The sequence below is a fragment of the Corvus brachyrhynchos genome, unplaced genomic scaffold (assembly GCF_000691975.1).
Source record: "Corvus brachyrhynchos isolate BGI_N302 unplaced genomic scaffold, ASM69197v1 scaffold26, whole genome shotgun sequence".
Classification (NCBI taxonomy): Eukaryota; Metazoa; Chordata; class Aves; order Passeriformes; family Corvidae; genus Corvus; species Corvus brachyrhynchos.
This window is the reverse complement of record NW_008239324.1, coordinates 1,221,041-1,235,283: the sequence shown is the minus strand read 5'-3', so window position 1 is coordinate 1,235,283 and position 14,243 is coordinate 1,221,041. Positions and strand designations below refer to the sequence as shown.

General features: G+C 44.4%; 1 protein-coding gene across 4 annotated transcripts in view; it reads right to left on the bottom strand.

The window, feature by feature from the left end:
* KCNG4 (potassium voltage-gated channel modifier subfamily G member 4) overlaps positions 1–14,237 on the bottom strand; it is a 15,396-nt gene extending 1,159 nt beyond the window's left edge. For 3 of the 4 annotated variants that reach the window (XM_017741087.1, XM_008638690.2, XM_017741089.1), the window contains exons 1-4: positions 13,985–14,237; positions 13,553–13,667; positions 12,327–13,126; positions 28–698 (exon numbers count right to left, since the gene is read on the bottom strand). In XM_017741087.1, the coding sequence (XP_017596576.1) occupies positions 28–698; positions 12,327–13,076 (1,421 nt within the window). In that variant the 5' untranslated portion in view covers positions 13,077–13,126; positions 13,553–13,667; positions 13,985–14,237. The remainder of the gene's footprint in view (positions 1–27; positions 699–12,326; positions 13,127–13,552; positions 13,668–13,984) is intronic. The other variant, XM_017741088.1, reaches the window with a different exon arrangement.
* Positions 14,238–14,243: the final 6 nt, after the last annotated feature.

Here is a 14,243-nt window from a genome sequence, read left to right as displayed (position 1 = left end):
GATCGATGGGCGTTTCTCGCCGGGTCCAGCCGCGACTGCAGCCGCTCGTGTTCCTTGCGCAGCTCGGAGTAGGAGTGGGAGAAGGTGTGGAATATGGACGTTGCGGGGAAGGACATGATGAGGATCCCGCTGAGGATGCTGCTGAGAGCCACCATCTGGCCCGGCACGCTCCGCGGGACCATGTCTCCGTAGCCCACGGTGGTCATGGAGATGATGGCCCACCAGTAGGAGGCGGGAATGCTGGTGAATTCCAGCACCCTGCCGGACTCGTTCTCGGCCAGGTAGACCAGGGGAGAGAACAGGGTGACAGCCACGCACAGGAAGAGCAGCAGCAGCCCGAATTCCCGCGTGCACTTGCGCACGGTGAGGCCCAGGGTCTGCAGGCCCAGGGAGTGCCGGGCAAGGCGCATGACGTACAGGATCCTCAAGGCACGTAAAACCCGTAGCACCAAGCCCACCTTCTCCAGGTACGAGTTGCTGCTCGGCCTGTCCTCCTCCTTGCTGGAGTCGTCCTCGGAGAAGATGAGGGAGGCGTAGTAGGGGGAAATGGCCACGAAGTCAATGATGTTCAGGGGTCCTTTGAAGAACTGACACTTGCTCCTCGCCTGGATGAACCGGAGGCAGAACTCCAGGGAGAACCAAGCCACGCAGATGGTCTCGATGACGAAGATGTAATAGCACCTCTGGGAACACTCACCCTGACATGAAACAGAGAGGGAAATAAATAAAAGAACAGTCTGTGAACCAGTATCCAAAAACACTGAGGGAGAAGCAATAAGGATCTGCCTGAGTAGCTGGTACCAGAGATCAACAAGTCGCAGCTCACAGGTAGTGTGGCAGCTGTCCTTCGGTGCTGTACAGAGAATATTGAGTGCAGGAAATAGCTGAATGAGCAGATCTCTCTACGTGCCTCATTTTACTGTGTTGCTTCTTCCAGCCTACTTGAATGAAACCCATCTCTGTATGAAGTCCTGGCATGCAGGCTGTTAAGTCCTGAGTAATTCCCACTTTCTGCTGCACTTGGGAGTAACAAGTCTTTTTGTGTTCTAGAATTGGCCAGCTGAGGTTCCCCCCTCACGAGTGTGTTTTACCCTGCCTAACCCTCAGAACAATTTAGCTCTGTAGCACCATTTGGGGATTTTTCCTTTCTGCACAGTAAACTGTCAATGCCATATTTTACCCCTAAAATGAAACACTACAAAAGCTAATGAAGGCTTGGCCCTGCCAGAGCTCTGCATGTCGGGTCAGGCTGTGGCTCCATTTGCAGTCAGTGCTGGAGTGCACTGATGTTTGCAGAGCTGCTGACTGGGCTTGGTAAGATTGCCTGCAATCAGCAGTTGTGTTATGTAGTGCTCACTCTTTCTGAGCCCTGAATTATTTGTGCACTGCAGCCTGGACTCTGCACAGACCTGCCTCTGGTCACTCCAGCGATGTGGCCTCTGAATTATTCATTGCTCCCCTCAAGATTTATTTTATTTTTTGTTAACTGGGCTGAATTTCCAGTACATCTGTTATTTATTTACCTTTAGATATTTGCAGGTGACATTGCTCTCAGATCATCATGGGATTTTCCCTATACCTTCCTTAGAAACTAGAGGAAAAGACATTTTGGTTGCTGGAAGGTTTAACCAATAAGATGTAGGGTGTCTTTTGGACTGAGTGTGAAATTTCAAGGTGTAGCAATGTAGAGACTGGTTGGGAGATTTTTAATTCTTGACACCCTCAGTGACCTCAGTATTCCCTATGGAAATTTATATTTACTTAGAGGAGGCAATTTATGCTGTCAGCATAATGAGAACATGTTCATTGGCTTTACACTGGGAGATGGATTTCATCCCATGAGTTTGCATGTGAATGTTTTATATATTAGGAACATTTGTATATATTATGGAATGCACCTGACTTGATTTATGTAGAATATCCCTCTCTAATGTCAGTCTCTTCAAACATCCTTCATCCTTTTGAACATCCTGTTCAAAAGCAGCAAATGTTGAAATAAGAGTGGGGGGAAAAAGGAAATATTAAGCACCAAAGCTGACTTCTGTTTCTCCCAGTAGTTTTGAGGATTTTTACACCTCAGTGTTTTATGTTGCTCTCAGAACTGTTGTCCAAAGAACAGGCAGAGCACAGTGACTTCAAATCTCTGTTCTCACTGGAATACTGATGCCCCTGTGTCAGTGGGAGATTTCAATATTTTTGCCACCACATTCCCATTAGTTACTTTCAGTATGGCCCAAATACTCTGATCCATGACAGGGTTTTTTTGCCTAAATGTCCAAAAAAGAAATCTCTGTGCCACAACAACTTCTATACAATTCCTCTTTCTGAACAAACCAGACACATTTGGGATATTCTTGTGTTCAGCACCTACCAACACAAACCACAACAAACTCCCTCCCTCCACCTCACCATTAACTAGAGCAGAATTCTGAGCTTTTATTTCCAGATCTTTGGGTCAAATTTTCACCGGGGTCTTTCTCCTCCTGCTGCAGTTTTACGCATGGTGGAGTGGGAGCTCTAAAAGCTCCAAGCTGGTGTGGTGCTGACTGTGAGCAAGAGGGGAAGATGAGGTTCTATTTATTTTTATTTTTATTTTTATTTTTATTATTTTTATTTTCATTTTTATTTTTATTTTTTATTTTTTGGGAGTGTTCTTTTCCAGCAAAACCCCCTGACATGTTTTATACCACCATAGCTTCAATCAGTACTCTACTTGTCACTGACTTTGATGGGAGAACAGCTATGACAGGCCCAGCAGTGAGTATGTAACTCTTTATTCACCCTGCAGATTTACTTTTCAACAATGCAAGACTTTATCAGGATTTATGGAACTTCCCTCCAGCAGAAATTCTACAACCTATGATATAAATGTAATAAAATGAGTGCCTGGTATTGATCTTCTGTGTGAAATGAACATTTGGCTCAGCAATGAATGAAACAGTATTTTGTGTGTAAAAAGATGTATACTGAGCCTGATGCCTGAAATACTGAGTGGTTTCATAGACTTATAAACCACCTCAAAGAAGCAAAGGAGTTGTTTCAAGCTCCTCTACCACCAGAGATAGTCAGCAATTCAAGCTTCCTTTTCATTATTCCCCTCTGGTGTATAAGAGAGGGGCTTATTTTCCATGTTCTCTTATGTGCTTGTTGTGTTTATGGCGTTACAGTGGGATTGCTCATGTTAGGATATTTCTGTTAATTTCTCTTTAAATGGGAAAAAAATATAGGTTCATAACAAAATAGAAGAACAAATAGAAGAACAAACAGAAGAACAGTACTGAGCCCAGTTCCCTCAACAGCCCGAGGAAACAGTGGCCCAAGGCAACTCCCCTGGCTTCTGTTTTCCACTCACAGAATCCAAGAATGGTCTGGATAGAAGGGACCTTAAAGACCAGGTTGCTCCAAGCCCTGTCCAAGCTGGCCTTGGATACTTCCAGGGATGGGGCACCAAAAAAGAAATTGGTTCACTAATTGTGAATTCCAGCTAAATGCGCTTGAGATATGTGCCACTCACAAGATAAAAAGAGATAAATTATCTGGCCTCTTAATTTGTCAGGAAACATTAATTTAAGTGTAATGACATCTAGGATAAAAAACAAAATCAGATCCTAGAATTGTGCAGTGCTAACCTAACTTACAACAGGTATAAATCTCATCTAGTGAACATAATATCTTTACATGCATCAATAATTTTAGTAATGCCCAGGGAGTCTGAATCAGAATTTCCCCTGCAGAATGTATCTCTCATCTATCCATGCTGGTTTCCAGATGCTGCTCACTTTTTTATGTGTTCTAGACAAGAAAAAAATGTATTATTATTGAATAAATGACAGTACCAAGGAACCACTCTGGTTCCTTCAGGGTCTGCTCTGTGCTGATCATTTGTGTCCCACATTTCTGCACTCTAAGACACTTTACAATCAAAAACTTGTTCTGAATCATTACCTGATCCGCCAATTACTTTCCTACTGCCAGAGATTTACCCCAATACCTTTTGCAGTGGATATTTGCCCTTTATTCCCTCTTAATCTGAAGTACAAGTAAAGAAATCCTGTTATTCCCATTATGTTGGGAGTGCAGTGCTGCAGCTGTGTGAGGATAAAATTGGATCAGTACCAACTTTCTGCCCTTGGTGTGATCGACTCTACGTGGAAGTTTATTGGCATCAATCTGAGCCTGTTTGCTGTGGTGAGTAATTTGGGATTTCCCACCTTCTATAAACGGGGTGGAGTCTGAGATGTGAAACAAGCAAAACTACAGCACTTCCCGTGGTCTCCTTCCTGTGCTTGCCAGTGAACACTGCTCAGGATGGTGTCAGTGTGACACAAGTGTTTCTTGTGTCAAATGATCTATTCCCAAGTTAAATAGCAAAAGTTCCTCCAATGCTCGTAGAACACTTTGCTGATAAGCCCAGCTTGATCAGTATCTGGATTATTTCACAATCATGCCATATTTCCAGAGCTTTAGAGTGGAAATCAATGTGTACCTCAGGGCAAGGTATCTATGCTGCTCACACAGCACACTTGTGAGAAGGGCATCTCGTGTTATTTATGAACCAAGCTGATAAAAGTCCTTGAACCCAGCTAGAAGTCATGACTGAAGCACTGTGTGCAAACACTGTTATTCCCGGGGCATGTTTATGGGAACCAGCTGGCTCATCATCATAAAACAAATGAGCAATGGACTGAAAAGGTCTGAGCCCTGTTCCCAGCCAGCTCCGCCCGAGATGCAGCAGTGGTTGCTCCCGAGGAAAGGCAGTCCTGGTGCTCAGTGACCCGTACCTGATGGAGCCAGAACCAGGCAGGGAAGGAGCCCATAGAGCATATGCTCCATTCTACTGGAGTCCTGAAGTCCTAAAAGACACAGGAGCTGCACCTCCTTATCCCTCTGCAGTGGAAGGACACTGCCAGAACATCACCGGTCACACCAGGAGCGTGCCTGGCTCCGTGGCTGATGCAAGGTCACGGTTCACATCTGCTAAATTTATCCTGGCAGGCCCAGGTTTTGTTTGGCATGGCCAAGTTGCTGCTCAGATCCTTGCTGTGATGCACACACTGCTTTGTGGACAGAGGCCAGTGTCCACTGGAGTGGCAGCAGATGGGATCAGCCTGTACTGTGGCTCCCAGCCTGCCTTCTGCCAGCTTGTGCTGTCCAGCACTTATCCCAGCGTGACTGCTCTTCCTGCAGCCTGGCCCTTTGGCCAAAACCAGTCAGCCCTCTAGGTGCAGGATTTAGAAGTGAAACTGGCAGGAATTCTCCTCTCTAAACCCAAGGTTGCCATTTCCTGGGTCAGGGGCTGTGTTCCAGCCTTTTTCATTTCTCAGAGTTAAATCTGGGCAGTGCATCCTGGTCTAGAACTCCTCCCTGAGCAATTCCCTCTGCAGGGAAAACATGAACTAATGGGATAGTGGGAAAACAAGCTTTGGTTCACGCTCTTGCCTGCCCACAGATCCAAGGCAGTGGGAATACGGGCGGGCTGCAAGTCTAGAGTAGGGAACTGATGTTCCCAGCTGGCTCCAGGCTGTTCTTATCCCACCGGCAGCAGGAAATGAACAGACACAAGGGAGAAATCCCCTTTGGCTGTGAAGGGATGGCTTGGTTAGGAAATGTGCTGCCAATCCGTGTTCCCTGCATACCTGGGCTGTGGGATCCAGCTGCAGTGCTGCAGGTTCTGCTGAATCACTGCGGCCGCATTGACGCTGCTATTTGAATAATTAAACCACGCTCTGCTGAATCAAATGATGGGTAGGGAGAGCTTGAAAACCCTGTGTTATGGATCACATCAGCACCTGGATTTATGGTTTCAGGTTGATGCAATAAAGTCAGAAGGTTACAGGCTGCTGAGAAAGAGACTCTAACCTGATTTAGGGAATGATGAGCTTGTTAAAGCAGTGCTGCATATTCTGAGAACACAATGAGTTCCCACTTGTCCTACTTGATGGGAGAGAAGCCTGGCCTTAGGAAAACAATTACTACAACATTTGAGGAAACTAAGCTAATACTGGTATTGTATTAATGTGGACATTAGAAAGAAGACAGAAAGAAATTATTGCTCTATGTCCAACAAATAATTATCCCCTCTGGGGCAGAAACGTACTTAAAATAAAATGTTTCAATTAACTTTTAAACTTGGATCCTTAGTCTGCAAACACTGTGAGAGTCAGTCTGAAGAATCTGAATTTGATTTAAAGCAGGACTCCAGAGTGTTGGTGTTAGGGGAAAGGTGAGAAAGAATAAACTTTTTCTTGTTTTTCTAGTAAGGAATCTAGCAGACTTAATTGTGTAACTGTGAAGAGTGGTATAATCAAAATGACAAGGAGGATATCTGGGATGTGGGAGGATAACCTTCAACTGACAATTTTGCTGCTGGTCAAAGCGTTTTGCCTATTACTGTTTCTTTGTTTCTTTTCTCACTGTACTGTAAATTCTTTGGGACAGAAATTCCTTCTTATTGTAACTGTTTAGTACAGGGAGTACAGAGGGTCCCCAATATGGTTGAATCTGTTATTAGGGAAAATACTGGTGCTCAGAGGAGGTGCTGACACTGTGGGAAGGAACTTGGAGGATGAATTCATTTCAAACAGAGTTTTGCAGAGATGGAATGGCTCCATGAAGGGGAACACCCATCTTCCCAAAGAAGGCATTTATTAAACACTCATCTGTGCTGAGCCCCCTGAGGTGAGTCAGGTGAGGAGAGTGAACAGGCTTCGGCCCCTTTGTAACGATTACAACCCTAAAAGCAGCAAGAGGGGAAAGAAATCCTGGTTCCCAGTGAGGGACACATGTGCTGGCACAGCTGTTGGTGCACTGCCCAGTGCAGAACAGCTGGAACAGCTGGAACAGCTGGGTGTCCCCCCAGGATGGCGTGCAAAGCTCAGAGCCTGAGCGCTGCTGGAACACAGCCAAAAGGGGATGAGCATAAGGCAAACTAATAATGTCTAACTGTGCTTTCTGAACACTGGACCATGGCTTTGGAAAGCCAGGCAGGATCCTTTCCCTCCCTGGAGGGTCAGGAGTTTGTGCAGACACTTATTTTGTGTGGCAGGGGGGGTGAGCTGGGGCCCAGATGGTCAGCGGCGACCACCCCCGCAGTGGCTGTGGAGAGCAGGGCTTAAGTGATACGAACTTTATCAGTGTTGTACAGAACAGACTCAGTGCTGAGTTATGCAATTCTGGGTGGGGGTGCCTGGGAAATGGTCACTTATCATGTGGAACTCTGAAATCAGGGTCTTAACATAATGGTGCAATTTGAAGGTCAAAGCTCCTGGTGTTTCTGACCTCAAAAAAGGGTAGATCCCATAAAGATCCCAATAATTTATAAATAAATATACATCAAAGTCCCAGGCTTGAACATTCTGATTTCTGTTGTTTAGTGGCTTCTTATTTAATCTTTCTTCAATCATTATTAATTTAGCTAGTTCAGTCCATGGAGCACATAAATCAGCTGTGCTGAGTACACCTAGACCAGGAGGTTTTTGGTGCTCCAGTGAAGCACATTTTCCTACACTCCTTGCTGACCAAAATGGTCAGAAGGAATCAAAATTGCCCTGGACTCTTGGATAATTTAGGAGAGGGATTGTCTACAGAAAGTGACCTGATAAAAACCCAGAATAAAGTGCTTGAGCAGATGCAATAAAGCCAAAGCTTTATTTTGTTCTAAGTAATTTCAAGTCATATGTATATAGAAGTGTATTTATAGCTAGGCATGTACACATATGCCTTTATAGTCTTACACTTTAAATGAGCACTGCATTTTCTTTCTCTTCACAGTAAGGCAAATAAATTGGGTTTTTTCCCCTGTAAAGTAAAATTATTCCAGTTTTAAAGAAAACTTGCTTCTTGGCAGTTTCCTCCAGTGTGCAAGCCAAATATTCTTTGGTATCATACAGAAAACTTCAGCAGCATCAAGCACGGAAAAAAACTAATCAGGGCCTCCAGAATCATGGTGTGGAACAAAAAAAAAAATAATTTAGAAGTAGTTCTATGTGTTAAGTACTGGGTTCTCCTCATCTGTTCATGTTTTCTGGATTCTAGAGTGCAATCAGAGACTAAAAGCTTACTCTTTTAAAGGGAATTTGGTTTTCACATAATCAAATGATCCCAGGAAAAGAAGCTTTAAAAAAAATGAGTATTGTGAATTTCAGGATAAAATCTTCACATGAAACAACAGTGGTTGCAGCTCATGTTGGTCATGTGTCATTAGGTCCTATAAAATACCTAAAGCAATATCAAGCTTCTCAAGGTCAGCTAAGAGCAAATACAAAAATTAGTAGTAACAAGGTCAGGGAACAGAAATATCTGGGGGTTTTCTTCCCCCGACCTTAATTTGCTGCCTTCTTGAAGTGCAGACCTTGCTGTAGCCTTTCTGCTGAGTCATTTCTCTAGAGCATGCCAATTTTAGGGACTCATTAAATGAAATGTCTTGTCCTAAGGAAAGTCCCAAGAGTACTTCAAAGTGTTCTCCCTCTCCAGACTCTTCTGCAGTGGTTTTATTCCACAGTTTTCTGGTGTAATGATGTTTTCTTCCTTTGGGTTGGATGTGCTGAGCAGTGACTGTTTCAGTGACCCCCCCTTAGATCCTGATTGTAACTCTTGTGTGGGACTGGGACTTTTGGGGGACTTTGGTGGGACTTCTGCCTTGTCTCTAGTGGGATGATCTGAATTCTTTCGTTTGAGGGTAATACTGGTGAATTTTGTCACTTCAGCTTTCGTGTTCTGTATGCTTGGTCTCCAGTTCAGATTTGCAGTTCTCTCAAGCTGCCTGGTCAGAACAAAAACAGATTTCCTCACCTCCAAATATGCCTTTTTTCTTATCTCTACGTGCCTCAATTACTACACATTGATGATACTAAATCTGCTTCTTAACCAAAGACAGTTTGATCTCCATAAAGAACAGATGCAAATGCTATGGTCAAGGATACATTGCCCCTGGAGAATGTGATAATTCCATTGTTTTATGCCTAAATAACAGAACCTTGTTACTGATGACTCCTCTTTCCTTAGCCTCATAAGTGATAAAACCTTTTGTGCATTTATGTCATGGTCAGACTTAAACTTGAGCTCACCAGAGCTGTTCATTTGCTGCTCTACAGTTTTGCTGAACTTTTGGTGCACCCTTCACCTGGGGCTGTTCTCTCTGGGTGGGGATTCACGGCGTGTGCTTATGTGATATAAACTTACAGAACTGTTTGCCCAAATCTCTGTGTTTTGCTTTCCTGAGGAGGTTCCTAAATGCCATTTGACGTATTCTGGAGTGTGTTCATGGTGCCAGGTACAAGAACTCCTTCTTTATTTCGCTTTCAGCTGCATTCCTGACTTTAAGCTCCCCCTCCGCTCCCCTCTGCTGCCCCTGGCGATGGCTCCATCCCTCCCCTCTGGTTGCCAGGGTGACTGGGTTTCCCTGATGCAGATGCTCTCTCTTGGCTCCCTGCCATCCCTCTCCCGGAGGCAGACCGGAGTTTTCACTTTCCCTCACATAGTGAGGACTCCTGGTTGCTCTTCTGCCTGCCCAGGCAGCTTTTCTCCTTTCTGAGCAGACCTGGTTTAGCAGCTGCTAAAAGAACAAGGGATCTGCTGTGCCTGCAGGGTGGGATCAGCAGCCTCTGAGCCAAGTGAGTGAAGTGGAAGTCACCTTGCATTATTTTTCCTTTTTTTTTTTTCCTTTATTTTTTTTATTCTGATCCTTCCTGAGCTGGAGTCCAGCCAGTTTCCACTCTCTTAATGAGGCTGTGACGAGGAGGAACAGGACCCTAGAGTGGTACATGTGCAGCAGAGGTAAAGCCTTTTTTGTCTGTTTTTCAGAATGGATAATACGGATAAATTCAATTTCCAGTGTTGGTGACATTGGAAAATGGATCCTTGAAGTACTTTTAAGGACATTTACCACAGAGGCTTTGCAAGCTTTAACTCAGAATTGAATAAACCTCAGGACAGGGCATTTTTTAATTCAGGTGTGGAATTTCAGTTTGTTCAGAAACTTTGTGAAGGAATTTGACTGTTTTCTGTCACTGGGCAACCAGATATCGAATCATCTTTGTGTTCAGCCCAAAAAGGAAAAATTTCAGATCCTGCATGCCTGTCTTAGGTTCCTGGTAAATGTGGCCCCACCTTGCACTCCCTGTCTGAGGTCAGTGAACAGTTCTGAGTTACAAATCAACGGAGAGTTGCAATTTGCTGAATATGACTCAGCTGCAGCCAAGAAGTCCTAATTTTAGTCAATTAACTTCATGGAGTTATCTGTCCAGCTCTAGTTAAAATGCTCTTTTGAGATCCCAGTAAGAAAATCATAGTTGTTGCAGGTTAAGAATTTAGGGATGGGAATCTACGGATGCAGACACTGCTCTTTAGTAGTTCAGATTCTCTGCTTTTCCACAAGGCATGACTCTTTTGTCTCATATATTCCCCTCTGTTTCCTCTGGGAGAACATCACATAATTCAAAGAATAGGACTTTTAATACTCTGTGCTTCTGGGGCATGATGACAAAGTGCATTAGGCTGGTGCTGTAAGTGTAAACAATGGAATATTTCCAAATATTTGGACAAATGTGGTCCTTTCCTCAAGTTCATCCTTCATCCTCTCCCCTGCACTTGAACCAATCCATCTTTTGAGATTGTTTTGATGCAGTTTGCTTGTTTTTAAAGTAGTAGTATATATGCAAATCTATTAAGAGGTAATGTCATCCGTGTTTTATAGGAAATCCAGGAGCAGCAGCTTCACTGCAGCTCCCAGACACACTTATAACCCTCAGCATGCTTTTCTTTCTAACTTAGTTAATTATTTTTAAAACACACAACCTCTTACATCTAGCTGAGCTCTGCTCATGTGCTGGTTCTTTTGCATGGGACTTACTTATCAAAGCTTTTTCTGCAGTGGTTGGGAAATGAAGATAAAAAGCATCAAGCCACTTCCATTAACAAAGTTAGTAGGAAGCACTTGCTGGAGCAGAGTTTGTAATGTTTGTACATCAAGCTGGAAGAAGGATGTTCTATATTTAAAGTGCTTCCTTGGAAGAAGCATTGGAACAGTGTTAACAGCTTTTCCTGTGAACACAGTTTTTCCTTTTTTCAGCCAAAAAGTAATAGCTGAGGAAGACTGCAAGAGCACCAGGCTTATTCCTGAAAGGTTAGAGCCTTCCTGAGCAAATGGAAGTTAGTATCCAAGGGGTTAAAATGGAACAGGGAATGATCTTAGGTTTCAGCCTTCTGCGCAATCCTCAGTTTTACTCAGAGACATCAAATACCAGGACACATTTTAACCATGACAAGGCTGCTTCGACCAAGGGCTTGAGCAGTAAAATAGGTACAGATTTTTATATTGTACACACCAGGCTGTGCTATAAATGTAAAAATGACTTTGTTCATCAATATATGACACTCTGAGGAGTGTCTTGTCTTACAGCAGGGAGTTTATTTCACACAGATTTCCTCAGCACTTTTGGAAGGGCAATTTGCAAATGAAGCGCAGGATTCATGATAGAGATTAGTCAAGGTTATTTGATGAATTTGGACGTTGCCATGTCTGAAATAACTTTGGATTCTGACTTTCCTCTGGTTCATTATTACAAAAATAAATCTTTTAAATGCTGAAATATTTACAGCAATGTTATGGAGAAGATCCTTTATGTGTGATATGGGCTTGATTTATTTGCCCTGAATTAATGTGGATGAGTTCTTTGAGAAGGGTTTAAAGGCAGTTAGCAGTTCAGATAGTGTTTGGTATTGCTCCTACAATATCTACATATATGTGGGGCAAATACAGGATTCTCTCAGCATGGAATTGTGATTTTTGGAGGCACAGCTTTTAAGTATCAGCATGTGCAAAAATACTTTATCTGCCTCTCATCCTTCAATCTTTATGCAACTTCTGAAATGTAACATATAAAAATTAATTAATATTTCTTCCTCTTTAAGCACCTGAATCTTTTATCACACGGGAAGGTACCCAGCTGTTTTAAAAGCAAAGATGTCAGAGGAAAATATTTCTGTAGCTGATGTGTCCAAAGGAGAGACTGCTTGTAACTAGAGAGTGAAGCATCTTGGAAACTCCACAATGTCAGTTTGAGAGTCTCAGTGCTAACAAGTTAATCTTACACTGGCAGCTGCTTCTCAAGAAGGAAAAGCAGTCCTATACTGGAGAGCTGAAATATCTGCTCTGTCCAAAAGCTTTCTTGTATTTTAGCTAAAAATCAGTACAATATTTATTCCCATTATTCTTAACATGATATCACCTTGAAAATGATAGAACTAATTTAAGCCATTGCTGCGTTTTCTGCCACAGACTGTTTCATTAATTCTGTGGTTAGACCAGTTAAAAAAGACTGACTTACCCTGTCTTCTTCAGCTCTTAAGTCTGGCATTGTGCTCACACAAAGGCTTACAGCTGTGGTGGCCACAAAGAGGATGGAGAGACAAGCAAAGACTTTGCCTGGCAGTCCTGACTGGGGATTTTCCACCATATCTCTGAGTCTGTTCATGAACTGTCCAAATCTGGTTTTCTCATCCAAGACGCACGAGGCTTCCTTGCTCCTCCGGAGCTCCTCTTCCTTGCGTATCTCGGCCAGCTCCTGCAGTTTCTGGAACAGTTTCCGAAAGCAGCAGTTCTCCAGGTTGGATTCCTCAATGCCCCAGTACCTCAGCTCCTCCTGGAAAGACAAGGCACACATGTCTCTCAAGAGCATCAGCTTCCCCGCTGCTAGGAAGCTGACAATCATCCCAAAAGCGTTGGGGTTCCTGTCAAAGAAGAACTCGTGGGTGTCTTCATCGTAATCGTCACACAGCTGGATGATTTCTTCGTAGCTGCTGCAAAGCTTTAGTTTGCTCAGTCTGGTCAGGGGAAACTCATCTAAAGTACTCCAAGGCAGCAGGTACTTGATGCCTCCGACGTTGATCATGATCTCTGTCTTTAGATCAACTGCAGACACTTGTTCAGGGTGGTAAATCCTCCTGGCTCTCTGGTAATGGACGCCCTTGACAGAAGGGGTTTCCACGCAGATGGGAAGGAGGTGGCTCAAGGAATTACACGAGTTGTAGCTAATGTTACTATAGTCTTGGTCACTGCCTCTGGAGAGAATAGGCATCTCTAAGAGTTCTCACCGGGACATGCAGAATGGCATCAGAGCAGGGGGAGCTGTCAGCCAGAAGATACAGGGAGGAGGAGAAAACATAGCAGAGGTTACTGCAAGAGAAAAGGTGTTTCCAGCCACTTTCCTCAACCACAAAATTAATGAGTGCCTGTTTTGTAAGTACAAGTCACCTCTGTGCTTCTTCCCGAAACCTGCAGTCTGTGAATGAGCTTTGGTTTGCAGCCTCATTGGTTGTCTGGCAACACAGGCACGGAGCAGAGCTACAGCCTCATTCATAATTATCACCGAGCCTCGGATGCCTGCAAATCCAACAGGGAACACCTCGGGCTCTTCCCCGGGAGGTCTAGGGCATCGTTAGATCGGTGTTTTCCGGTCGTTGTCGCTTCGCTTTCTTATTTCTATAAACCCTTAACCACGCGCTGACTCAACTAAGCTGCTTAATAGTTATTAGAGATGGAGTGGTCAATTACCTGCCATCAGCTGGATGCAAAGTTCCTAATTGCTTTAACTGGACTGCTCAGATCGTGGTTCCTCTGCCTCTCGCTGCACGCCCGTTCTGCCTCTCGGGGGGATTGCAAGGATTATCTGGGAGAGGTTTACAAAATGCCTTAAGTGGGAAAGTGCTGTCTAAATGATGATTATTGTTATCAACCCGACCTCGCGCCACCGCAAATTGCTGAGAAGTTGGAGGGAAACCTTTGCCCACCGCGGAGAAAACTTTTTTAAGCAGGCAGAAAGTGTCTTATCAGCTGGGAGCGGGGCAGCAGTTGAAGCACTCCCCGCCTCCTTTCAAGGACAAACCCCTGGTTTTGTCCGTAGTCTCTGGAGATTAAAAAGCACTTTTTTTACCCCAAGTCAGCCAAGTGCGAGCACTGCAAGGAAAGTTGCCCGAAGTCACTTACCAGCCGAGCAGGGGCAGCTGCCGGGAGCGACGCTGCCCCGCAGGTGATGCTCACATGCCGCCCGCGGAGCAGGGTCCGGCAGGAGCTCCTGGGGGGGTTCTCCAGGGCTGGTTACATGGGAAAGCGCTGGAGCACTCTGGAGCTGGCTGTCTCTTTCCTCTTCCTCCTTCTCTCCTTCTTTCCTGGAAGGGGAAAGCAGCCGCGCGTGTTCATGTATCATATGTTGTGCTAAGGATCCTCGGCGAAGGTGTCCCGAGGG